The sequence below is a fragment of the Tupaia chinensis genome, unplaced genomic scaffold (assembly GCF_000334495.1).
Source record: "Tupaia chinensis unplaced genomic scaffold, TupChi_1.0 Scaffold145652_1, whole genome shotgun sequence".
Classification (NCBI taxonomy): Eukaryota; Metazoa; Chordata; class Mammalia; order Scandentia; family Tupaiidae; genus Tupaia; species Tupaia belangeri.
In genome coordinates this window covers 1578387-1590819 of record NW_006205509.1, presented here as the reverse complement: position 1 = coordinate 1590819, position 12433 = coordinate 1578387, and the positions used below count along the sequence as shown (strand labels likewise).

Below are 12433 nucleotides of genomic sequence, written 5' to 3'. Positions count from 1 at the left end.
AAAGAGGGATGGAAGTGGCTCCTGAATCTGAAATTTAAAGTCTGCAAATTTATGTAGGGACCCTGGCCCAGAGGTACACCCTGAGAGGATGAAGTACTCCTTAACAGTATTCGGACTATGCTTATGTGGAAGCTGATTCCATCCTACCCTTTCCCTTGGGGACTTGTGTTCTATTCTATCCTGCCATAAGGAGCAACCCTACTGTGAGTTTTCCTGTTCCTTTGCCCACTTACCTTGGTAATAGATAGGAACACCTTTTCAAGGATGGCATTGGGTTGGGCCTGATAAGGACCACTGTCCTCGATGCCAACATGGAGTGCACAGGGTTTGGCAATAAACCTGTAATGGAGAAAACCCAAAGGCCAATTCTAAATGTCGTTTGCCAAGCACGGAGAAAAGATCTTGACCAGAGAACTATTGGGGAGACAGGGAAAACACTGGGCCTAGAGACTGAATTTTCTGATGTGATCCTGGATTCTGCCATTGACTCAACCTGAGAAGTGACCTGTTGAAAAAATGTTGGAACATATGCTATTTCCATTTTTCCCTGGCTTCTCTTACTATATTTTTGAGCTGTAGAATCAGACATACTGAGATCAAGTTGTATTCTATCATTTACTGCCTATATAAACTTGGACAATTTATTTCATCTCTGTGAGCCTCAATTTTTCCATCTATAAAATGAATATCAACCTCCTTCCTACTCAAAAAATATGGTCCAAAGGTCAACAGTATTATTGACGTTTTCTGGAAGCTTTTTAGAAATTGGGAGTCCAGAGACCAGCAGATTGCATAATGGTTACATCACTGGACTCCTATGTAGTCAGCCATAGTTCAACTCCCAGACCTGGTGGCTTAAAACTCATGCCGGGTACATGTGTATGCGTGCCCAAAATCCCAAGAGGAGAATGGAGGAGAAGGGATTGCAGTATGGCCATCTCCCATGAGGGGTGATTTCTCGCTTTCAGTCTCACTGTCTCTCCGGCGAGTGAACTCACCCTACAGCAAACATCTCTCTCTAAAAAAAAAACACCAAAAACAAAAAGAAATAAAGAAATTTCAGAGTCCAGAGCCCCATCCAAGACCGGCAAAATCAGAATCTGCACTTTTTTAGAATAATTTTATTTAACTTCATTTATTTATTCATATTTTAAAATTTGACCAGGGAGGGACAGAGTGAGAGAAAGAGAGAGAGGCAAAGTGAGAAAGCAAGCCGCAGGTGCAGGACTCGAATCATAGTTGGCCATGTGGGAGTCCAGTGCCCTAAACCATCACACCACCTACTGGCCCCAGAATCTGCGTTTTAAACAAGATCCCCAGGTGATCTCTATGTCCATTTAAAGGTAAGAAGCACTATTCTATTTCACAAGAATCCTTTTTTTAAAAAAAATTTGCCAAATGGTACATGCACTTGCCAGACAGAGAGAGAGAGAGAAAGAGAGAAAGGGAAAGTGAGAAAGCACTCCACATGGGGAATGGCCATGCCGCAACCCCTTCTCCATCTCTCCCTCGCTTTTGGGATTAGGGGCATCCTCACACACAGGCCTGCTGGCATGTTATTTGAGCTGCTGGGTCCAGGACTTAAACTGTTCAGCTGGCCATGTGGAATCCAGACACCTTAACCTCCACACTTGCTGGCCCATCACAAGAATCTTTTTTTTTTTTTTTGGTTGAGGTTTTTGCCTTAGGGTGTGTGTGGTTCGCCAGAGAGAGACACAATCACAGTGAGAGGGAAAGTGAGAACTCACTCCCCTCATACCTTCTCCCCTCCCCGGGAACGGCCATGCTCAAATCCCATCTCCAGTCTCCTCCCGGGATCTTGGGCACATGTGCACACGTGCCCAATGCATCACAAGAATCTTCTAAGTATTCCATGAAAATACCAACCAAGTATATGAAAGACTGGCACAAGGGAAGTGCTTAATAAATAGCAGTTCTGGCTGGTCTCATAGTACAAGAGTTAAGCTCTGTGCATTGGGAAGTAGATCCCATATGGCCAACCACAGTTCAAATCATGGCACTGGTGGCTAGAAAAACACACTAGGTACATGTGCACCCTGATGAGATGGAGATATGGAGGAAAAAGACTGTGGCATAACCACACCCCACTGCGGTGTGCTTTATCTCTTTCTGGAGAGTTGTATGCGCCCTCTGGCAATAAAAAAAAATGGTGGCTTTCCTCCTATCAAAGATCAAGAAGGTTCAGCTGCGAGGGTACAGGCAGTATGGGTGCCGCTGTGCAGTGCTGGAGGCCATCCCAGGTTTCCTGTTCCAGGTCTACTCGGACATGCCTGCCACACCTACAAACAACTGGCTGCAAGGGTGGGAGGACTGTGGTCTGGAGACTGTGTCAAAGGTACCTTGCTCTCTTCCAATAAACACACATCACATAAATAACCTAAAAAAAGAAAAAAGGACTGTGCCAGCACCCAGCCTAGTGGTTAAGGGAGCTGGATCCTACACATTGCTAACTATGGTTCAATCTTAGCCTAGTGGCTTGAAAAACACACCTGGCATATGTGCAGGTGTGCCCAAAATCCTGACAGGATGGAAAATGGCAGAGAAGGGATTGTGGCATAATCAAACCCTGTTAGGGAGTGCTTTCTCCTCTTTTCTCTGTCTCTTTCTGGGATGTGCACATGCCCACAGACAATTACAAAAACAAACGACAAAAAATACCCACAAAGAGACCAAGATCTTGATTGGAGGGGAGAGTAGAACTGTGACTGTGCTCTTCCTAAATACAGATACGCTGAGCTATGGTTACCTTCCTGCTTAACTGAAAGACTATGGAAATACTTGGAATTTTCAGGAGTCCTAAGGAAAACATCAGAAAACTAGTTAGGGTAATAAGGAAATTACCTTTAGTACTGGATTCTAGTTCTAACTCTGCCACTAAGAAGTCACATACACTTGGCTAAATCACATAATCTCTTTAGTCTCAGTTTTATATGAGATGATTTCTAAGACTTTTTCCCCTACATTACAAGATTCTTTGACGCTGTCATTGATTACAATTAATTTCTAAGTTTGGGTTTTTGAAAATTGAGGAACTATTCTTTAGTTCTTCAAGAAAGATCTCCTGGGCTCAGTGACTTCAAATTCACACCAGGCATGTGTGTGCCTGCCCAAGATCCTGAGAGGAGAATGGAGTAGGGCATAGCCATACCCCCGGGAGATGGTTCCTTGCTGTCTGTCTCTCTGGTGAGCGCACGCACTCTATAGCAAAAATCTCTCCAAAAGAAAGAAAGAAAGATCTCTCTTCTCAACAACCAGAGATTTTTGTGAGTCAGCTTTATGAAAAGTCCTATGAGAATAGCAGTTGACCTAATGGCTGTCGCTGGACTCCCATGTAGTTGACCGTGGTCTGAGTCATGGACATGGTGGCTTAAACTCACGCCGGGTGCGTGTGCATGCATGCCCAAGATCTTGAGAAGAGAATAGAGGAGAAGGGATTGCAATGTGGCCATCCCCCCTGGGGGGTGATTTCTCACTCTGTCTGTCTTTCTCTGTTTTTCTGGTGAGCGCATGTGCCCTATAGCAAAAACCTCTCCAAAAAAAAGGAAGAAAGAAAAGCCCTATGTAGTCATTATCAGGATAAGTCAAAATGAGTTTTACTGGGGCTGGCAGGTGGCGTGGTGGTTAAGGGTACTGGACTCCCACGTGGCTTATAAATAAAATAAATAAATAAATAAATACAGTTAAATAAAATAATTCTTTTTAAAAATTGAGTTTTACTACTCTTAACATGTTAGGGATTCCCATGATGAAAATATGACTAGAAGATGTAAGATGGAGGGACCAGCAGTTAGCATAATGGCTATGTCGCTGGACTCCCATGTAGTTGACCGCGGTTCGAGTCCCGGACCTGGTGGCTTAAACTCACGCTGGGCGCGTGTGTGTGCGTGCCCAAGATCCCGAGAGGAGAATGGAGAAGGGATTGTGGCGTGGCCATCCCCCCTGGGGGGTGATTTCTCGCTTTCTATCTCTCTGTCTCTCTCTGTCTGTCTGGTGGGCGCACACGCCCTATAGCAAAAAAAAAAAAAACTCTCAAAAAAAAAAAAAAGATGTAAGATGGAGCGCTCATGACCTATTTTCTTGATCTGCATCTAAAGCCAGAATTTATTATCTCTAAGGGAGGGACTGAGAATAAGAAACTATTTTATCTATAAAACCTTTTTCTACCCCTATCACCAAAGTTCCTGAGCCATGGGAAACATTTATTCGGAGCACAAAACTAGCCACATTTGTAACGCATTCTCTCTTACACAGATGGTTAAAAAAAAAGTTCCATTCAAAGGTCAACATTAGTAGATATCTTAATTTACATTTGCTGGTATAGTATTCTGTTTACCAATTTATGGTTAAACTCCTTGTGAACATAGAAAACAGACTGCTTTTGTATTTATCAAGGTTCTGTGCTTCAGAGTTGCTCAGAAACTGACATGACAAGTCTAGCGAAACCTTCTCTTGCTGCAATGGAGCCGAGTTTGGATCCAGGATGAATCAGCATTTAGTAACTAAGACAGTTACTTTGTTACTGAGGCGTGCCATGTCAGAGATAAAAGCACCATGTCACCTCTGTCTTCTCCATGTCCTCAAATCTCCATAAATGTATGAAGCTCCAAAAGCAGAAAACGGCCTTTCTAATTCCTACTCTTAACCTCTAAGCCCAGGCCTCTTTCTCAACCCAGAGAGATGGTCAGGTGATTAAAGCTCAGTACCTGGAGTTAAAATTTACCAGCTAAGAGATTCTGTGAAAATCACAACCTATATGACAGGAACAACAATATCTATCTCACAGGATTATCTTACAGATAAAATGACACAACCACTGGACCTAGCCCAGTGCCTGACACTCAGTAAACATCTACTAAAAAATAGTGATAAGATTTCTGACTATTAGATCCTGGTTGGGAAAGTCATGATGTATTTTTCTTTTTCTTTTTAAAGAATAATTAAATTTATTATTATTATTCTTTTTATAGACATTTTTGCTATAGGGTGCATGCGCTCACTGGAGAGACAGAGACAGAAAGCGAGAAAGCATCCCCCAGGAGATGGTCATACCACAACCCCTTCTCTTCCATTCTCCTCTTGGGATTTGGGGCACACATGCACATGAGTCCAGACTGAGTTTTAAGCCGCTGGGTCCGGGACTTGAACCACAGTTGAAGACATGGGAGTCCAGTGACGTAACCATTACACCATCTGCTGGTCCCACTTTTTAAAAAATTTGACAAGAGAGATATAGAAACAGATAGAGCGGGAAAGTGAAAAAGCAAGCTGCCACATCCAGGCCCTGAACTACGGTTGACCATGTGGGAGTCCAGTGTGCCAATCACCACGCCACCTGCCAGCCCCCATGACATATTTTTCTATGCAAATATTTGACCCAATATTTTCACTAAAAACAGGTACATTAGTCTGAGTAATCCATGGTCTTACTGACAAGTGACAAGCAAGAAATGCTCTTGGGACCAGCAGATGGCATAATGGTTACTTCGCTGGACTCCCATGAAGTCTATTGCGGTTTGAGTCCTGGACCTGGCGGCCTAAATTCACGCTGGGCATATGTGCATGCAAGTCCAAAATCCCAAGAGGAGAATAGAGAAGAAGGGATTGCAGTGTGGCCATCCCCTCTGAGGGGTGATTTCTCATTTTCTGTCTCTCTGGTGAGCGCATGTGCCCTATAGCAAAAAATCTAAAAAAAAAGAAGAAAAGAAAAAGAAAAAGAAATGCCCTTTCTGTAAGGGCCAGCTAGTTGCATGGTAGTTAAGGTGGCTGGATCCCACATGATAAACTGTGCAGTTCAAGTACCAGACCTGGTAGTTAGAAAAACATGCCAGGCATGTGTGCCCAGAATCCCAAAAGGAGGGAGAAATGGAGGAGACGGGATTGCGCTGTGACCGTGCCCCATGAGGAAGGGGTGTGTGCTTTCTTTCTCTCTCTCTCTCTCCAAGCACATGTGCCCTCTGGGGAAAAAAAAAAAAAAAAGGAAAAAAATCCTCTGACATATAACAGGCACAGGTGTGTACTCTGTCCACCTGAGTGAAGCCAGGTTAATTTTTAAAAAAAATCTTGGACCTTGGAATGGACTTAAGTCCCTACAGTTGTCAGTAGTTACAGAATTCAGTGAAAAGCTACTGGCATCCAATCAGTTCCACCTTTATGGACTCGAAGAACATTTATTTGACAAATACTAAGCATCTATTTTTCACTATATCATGAAGCTGTTTTATGATATTTTCCAAGAATGTATGACTGAATTTTTTTCTAAATTGTCATAAAACTTAAAAACATAAAATTTAGTCATTCAGTTAATAAATTACCTTAATGAAGAATGTGAAATTATTTGAAATTACAACTTAAAACTCCAGACAAAGAACATGACAATCATTCTTTCTACTAGACCAGCTCTTCTTCAGTTCTTAAAGACCCTTTCAGGGGAACCAGCAGTTAGTGTAATGACTATGTCGCTGGACTCCCACGTAGTTGACCGCGGTTCGCATCCTGGACCCGGTGGCTTAGAACTCACGCCGGGCGTGTGTGCCAAAGATCCCGAGAGGAGAATGGAGGAGAAGGGATTGCAGTGTGACCATCCCCCCTGGGGGGTGATTTCTCGCTTTCTGTCTCTCTGTCTCTCTCGGTCTGTCTGGCGAGCGCACGTGCCCTATAGCAAAAACCTCTCCAAAAAAAAAAAAAAGACCCTTTCAGGTCTGCAAACTACCTTCATAATAATTCCATAATTTCATAAGAACTCATTGCTCTCATCATTCATGTGTGTATAGTTTTCCACAGGATACATACCATATCACAGTGGAATGAAGGCAGAGGCTGACATGAGAATATAGCTCTCCGATATGAAAGAGATTCACAAAAATGCAAAATACTACTCTTTTCATTTTGGAAAAATTATTTTTCGTAAAAAATTAGTTATATTACCATGTAATGAGTTAATTGGTTTTTGTTTTTTAATTCGCCAGAGAGAATGTATACTCACAGGATGGGGGTAGTGGAGATAAAGTGAGAAAACATGGGGTAGGGTCACTTAGCGATCTCTTCGTTATTTCTCCTTCCTTTCTGAATGTTGGCCCATGCACGCACTTGCACCCAGTGTGTTTTTTCAACCTACTAGGTCTGTGACTTGAATCGTGCAATTGGCCATGTGGGATGCAGCCACTTAACCACTTGGCCATGGGCTGGCCCCATTGCTATTAAAAACAACATGAAATCTTTTCTATCTTAACTTTGCCAGAGGGCATGTGCACTTGCTGGAGAGATATACATAGAGAGAGAAGAGAGAAAGCACTTCTTATGGGGAATGGTCATTGCATAATCCTTTCTCCCCTATTTCTCCCTCGTTTCAGGATTTCGGACACACAGGTACATATGCCCAGTGTGTTTCTCAAGCCATGAGGTCTGGAACTTGAACCACACAGTCGAACATGTGAGATCCAGCCACCTCAACCTCCACCCCATGAGCTGGCCCTCCATGTTAATTTTTTTTTTTTTTTTTTTTTTACAGAGAGTTTTGCTATAGGGTTTGTGCACTCACTGGAGAGACGGAGAGACAGTGAGAAATCATCCCTCGGGGGTGGGGGGGAACTGACTTAATCCTGGATTAATTAAGGTGAAACTACCAGGGCAAACAGATCGTGATTCATTGCAGCATCACTGATCGATATGAACTACATGTAATTAAAAGGAAAGTCTAGATCAAACTAAATTGAGAAACTGATATATTATAGCAAGTAATACAAATGGGCTCTAACTTATGTTGAGATTCTGATTTTTCTCAACTCTCAGGATGGTCCACGGGGCCTGTGTAGTTTATTGCCTCTGGCCTCATATACCTCACTGCAATGCAAATGTTATTTTCTTTCAAAAAAACTTCTTGAGGGACCCCAGCAGATGCCATAGTGGTTATGTCACTGGACTCCCATGTAGTTGATCACAGTTTGCGTCCCGGACCCAGTGGTTTAAAACTCACACCAGGCGTGTGTGGGGTGATTTTTTGCTTTCTGTCTCTCTGTCTCTCTCTGCCTGTTTGGCGAGCGAACGTGCCCTATAGCAAAAAAAAAAGAAAACCTCTCCAAAAAAAACAAACAAAAAAAAGCTTTAGGGCTGGCAGGTGGTGTGGTGGATAAAGGCACTGGATTCCCACATGGCTGACCATGGTTCAAGTCCTGGACCTGGCAGCTTGCTTTCTCACTTTCTCTTTCTCTCTGGTCAGATTAAAAAATAGTAAGAACAACAAATGGAATTAAATAATTTTTTAAAAATTTAGGGGAACCAGCAGTTAGCGTAATGGCTATGTCGCTGGACTCCCACGTAGTCAACTGCGGTTCACGGTTTGCATCCTGGACCTGGTGGCTTAAAACTCACGCCAGGCACGTGTGTGTGCGTGCCCAAGATCCCGGGAGGAGAATGGAGGAGAAGGGATTGCGGCGTGACTATACCCCCTGGGGGGTGATTTCTCGCTTTCTGTCTCTATGTCTCTCTCTATATATCTGGCGAGCGCACGCGCCCTATAGCGAAAACCTCTCAAAAAAAAAAAAAATTTAGCAGGTACCAGCGAGTGGCATAGAGATTAAAGCACTGGATTCTACGTGACTGACTGTGTGGTTTGACTGTGAAATGCTGGGTGTGTGTGCATGCATGCCCAAAATCTGAAGAGGAGAATTGAGAATGGACTATGGTGTGGCAATCCCCACCAAGGGGTGATTTCTCACTTTGCCTCTTTTTGTCTCTCTCTAGTGCACACACATACCCTATAGCAAACTAAAAAAAGAGAATCTTTGAAAGATACACATTGTATATCCCTGTTTGTAATAATAATAATAATAAAACAGATTAGCATTGGTTACTGGTGTTCAGGAGTTTACAGTCTATATTTCTTCAGGTTACAGTACTCGTTTTTAGAGCAAGACCTGAAATATCAATAAACTATTTTTAGGAAAAAGTTTCCTAACAGGACTTCCATTGACCAAATATTAAGCAACTCTTTAAAACCAACCTTACATACAAGGAAGCACATATAGATTTTTCCCCTAGGTGCCACTCAGCTTGGGATAGTGCTCAAGTGACCAACTTGTTCCATTTTGCCTGGGACTATCTCGAGGTTAACACTCTAAAACCAGCATCCTGGGGTCAGCAGGTGGCATAGTGGTTAAGGCACTGGACTTGAACTGTGGTTTGAGTCCCAGACCCAGCAGCTTAAAACTCATGCCGGGTGTGTGTTTGTGCATGCCCAAAATCCCAAGAGGAGAATGGAGAAGGGACTGGGGTGTGGCCATCCCCCTGGGGGGTGATTTTTCACTTTCTGTCTCTGTCCAGCAAGCACACATGCCCTATGGCAAAAATCTCTCTTAAAAAATGAAAAGACAAGCATCCAAAGAAACTCTTCTGTCCTGGGCACACTGACAAAGTTGTTCATTTTAGCACAATCAAATAGGCAATTAATTAATTTTTCCTTTTCTTTCTTTCTTTCTCTCTCTCTCTCTTTCTTTTTTAACCAGAGGGCACTTGTACTCACAGGAGACAGAAAGAGAATGAGAATAAAAAGTCAGAAAGCATTTCCCTATGAGGAACAGTCATACTGCAATCTTTTCTCCTTCATTTCTCCCTGCTTTTGGGATTTTAGGTGTGTATGCATATGTACCTAGCATGTTTTTTCGAGCTGCTGGGTCCAAGACTAGAACCATGTGATTGGTCATGTGGGATTAAACTGCTTTAACTACCAAGCCACCAGCAGGTCCACAAATATTTTCTAGGTAAGCAGCAATGTGAAGAGATTGAAAAGCACTGGCTTTGATCAATTTCTGGAAAAATATAAAGTTCAGAATAAATATGTAAAAAGAACAATAACTATCAAATAAACTGAAGCAGAGAATGAGACAAAGCAAGGAAACATAAAAAAGAGAAAGGTCTTACATAAACTGATGAGGATGATGTATCATTAGGGTGAAGAATATGGAGTAATATGGAGAAAATTATTGGAATACTCCCTACTACCTACACACACACACACACACACACACACACACACACACAGCCAAGGACAGAAGATCCTGAGATGTTTAGATAAAGTGATCTCAGAGAATTTAATCCTTAGGTATAAAAGCAGCATTTAAAAAAGCTTCCCTAAGATATATATGCCCCTAAGAGTCAAATATGGAGTCCCACAGGAAACAGATTCAGAAAGTCCTTTCATCTTACAAGTGTACTCTTACTAAACCAACCACATTCCAAATCCAAATGGCTTCCATAATGCAGAGGGAGAAGCAGAGTTAAAAAACAAAGGAGGGCTGACCCCACAGACTAGTGGTTAAGGGTAGTGGATTCCACATGGCTGACTATGGTTCTAATTTCAGACACAGTGGCTTGGAAAGTCATGCCAAGCATATGTGCATAGATGCCCCAAATCCTGGTAGGATGGAGAAATGAAGGAGAAGGGATTATGGTATGGCCATAACCCATTGGGGGCTGCTTTCTCCCTCTTTCTCTCTCTGGCAATTGCATGTACCCTCTGGCAATTAAAAAAAAAAAAAAACAAGAAAGGACATTTAGGCAGAGGGAGCAGCAGGTACTAGAGCAGAAAGACGTAAGAAACAGTGTATGCTTAGAGAATTGTGCAGTGTACAAAGTGGTGGTGGGGCTAGGGATATTGTTAGGAGGGAAAAACAGGTAGTTAGGGATTAAATTCCAGATGCCTCATATCTTATGCTAAAAAGCTTAAACTTTATCCCATAGTTGATGAAGACACAGCGAAAGGCTTCAGGGGCAGGAGAGATCACTGGATCTGTATTATAATTTTTTTTTGAGAGAGTTTTTTTGCTATAGTATGCATGCACTCACTAGAGAAAAAGAGACAGACACAAAGTGAGAAATCACCCACCATGGGAGATGGCCATGCCGCAATTCCTTTTCCTCCATTCTCCTCTCTGGATTTTGGGCACATATGGACACATATCCTACCTGAATTTCAAGTCTCTGGGTCTGGGACTCGAACTGCAGTCAGCTATGTGGGAGTCCAGCGACATAACCATTACACCATTTGCTGGTCCCTGGATCTGTGTATTAATAAAGGATAGTGACCAAACACAACACTATTGTAAAATTCATACTACAAGGGCCAGCAGATGGAGTAGTGGTTACATTGGTACACTCCCCATGGCTAACATGGTTCAAGTCCCAGATCTGGCGGCTTAAAACTCATGCTGGGCACGTGTGCATACATGACCAAGATCCCAAGAGGAGAATGGAGGAGAAGGGATGGCAGCGTGGCTATCCCCCGTAGGGAATAATTTCTCACTTTCAAAACCTCTACAAAACAAAAATCCATACTACAGGCTCAATTCAGGTAGCATGTACTGGCTGATGCAGCTACATGGAAGGCTAAAGCCACATGGGAGGCTCAGGTTGGATTCTAGTCTATTCTAAAAGCCAGGTGTGGTAGGACATTCCTGTAGTCACTGCCACTTGGGAGGCTGAGGCAGGAGGATCATGATATAGCAAGGTTTGGTCTAAAAATAGAAAACAAATAAATAAAAACAAACCTCATGCTATAAGTGATAAAGTACTGTACTGAAACTATAGAAATGGAAAAGAAAGAACTAACTCAAGAAATGCTAAGGAAGTAAAACTGATAGGACTTGGTAACCGTAACCGACTAGGTATTGTAGGCAAAAGAAAAAGGAGCCATGTGCCTTCCACATTTGTTTTGGGAAACAGAATAAGATAAGAAAATCAAGTTTGGGAGTAATAGATGAGTTGAGTTTTACTATGCTAAATGTGCAGTACCCATGCAACGCTGAAATGGAACTGTCTAGGAAGTAAATAACCTTGGAAAAAGGACTTAGGTTAATATATAAACATACAGGGCTAGCAGGTGGCATAGTGGTTAAGGCACTGGACTCCCACGTGGTAAAGATGGTTTGAGTCCTAGACTCGGGGGCTTGAAAGTCATGCCAGATGCACGTGTGCCCAAAATCCTGAGAGGAGAATGGGGAAGAGATTGCAGTGTGGTCATCTGCCCCCCCGGGGGGTGGTGGTTTCTTGCTTTCTGTCTTTTTCTGTCTTTCTGTGGGAAACGCAAGTACCCTATAGCAAAAATCTTTAAAAAAAGAAGATATATACATACAGAGAAGGAGAGAGAGAATATATGAGTATGAATGAATGAGAACCTAAGTGAGAGTTGATTTGTAGGAATGAAGATGGCTTCATAAAAAAGGAATATAAACTTTAAAAGACAGTCAAGGTGAGCACTCAGGGATTCACCAGTATAAAAGGTGAACTTGGACCCAGCAGGTGGCATGGTGGTTAAGGCACTAGACTCCCACATGGCTGACTGTGGTTCAAATCTTGGACCTGGCCGCTTGCTTTCTCACTTTCTCTCTCTCTCTCTCTGGTCAAATTAAAAATAAATAAG

General features: G+C 42.6%; 1 protein-coding gene across 1 annotated transcript in view; it reads right to left on the bottom strand.

Annotated features, from left to right (window-relative positions):
* CERS5 (ceramide synthase 5) overlaps positions 1–12433 on the bottom strand; it is a gene marked incomplete at its 5' end in the record, with an annotated part of 64888 nt that overhangs the window by 34585 nt on the left and 17870 nt on the right. Inside the window, 1 exon segment of the mRNA XM_006168231.2 lies at positions 234–339. Within this exon segment, the coding sequence (XP_006168293.2) occupies positions 234–339 (106 nt within the window).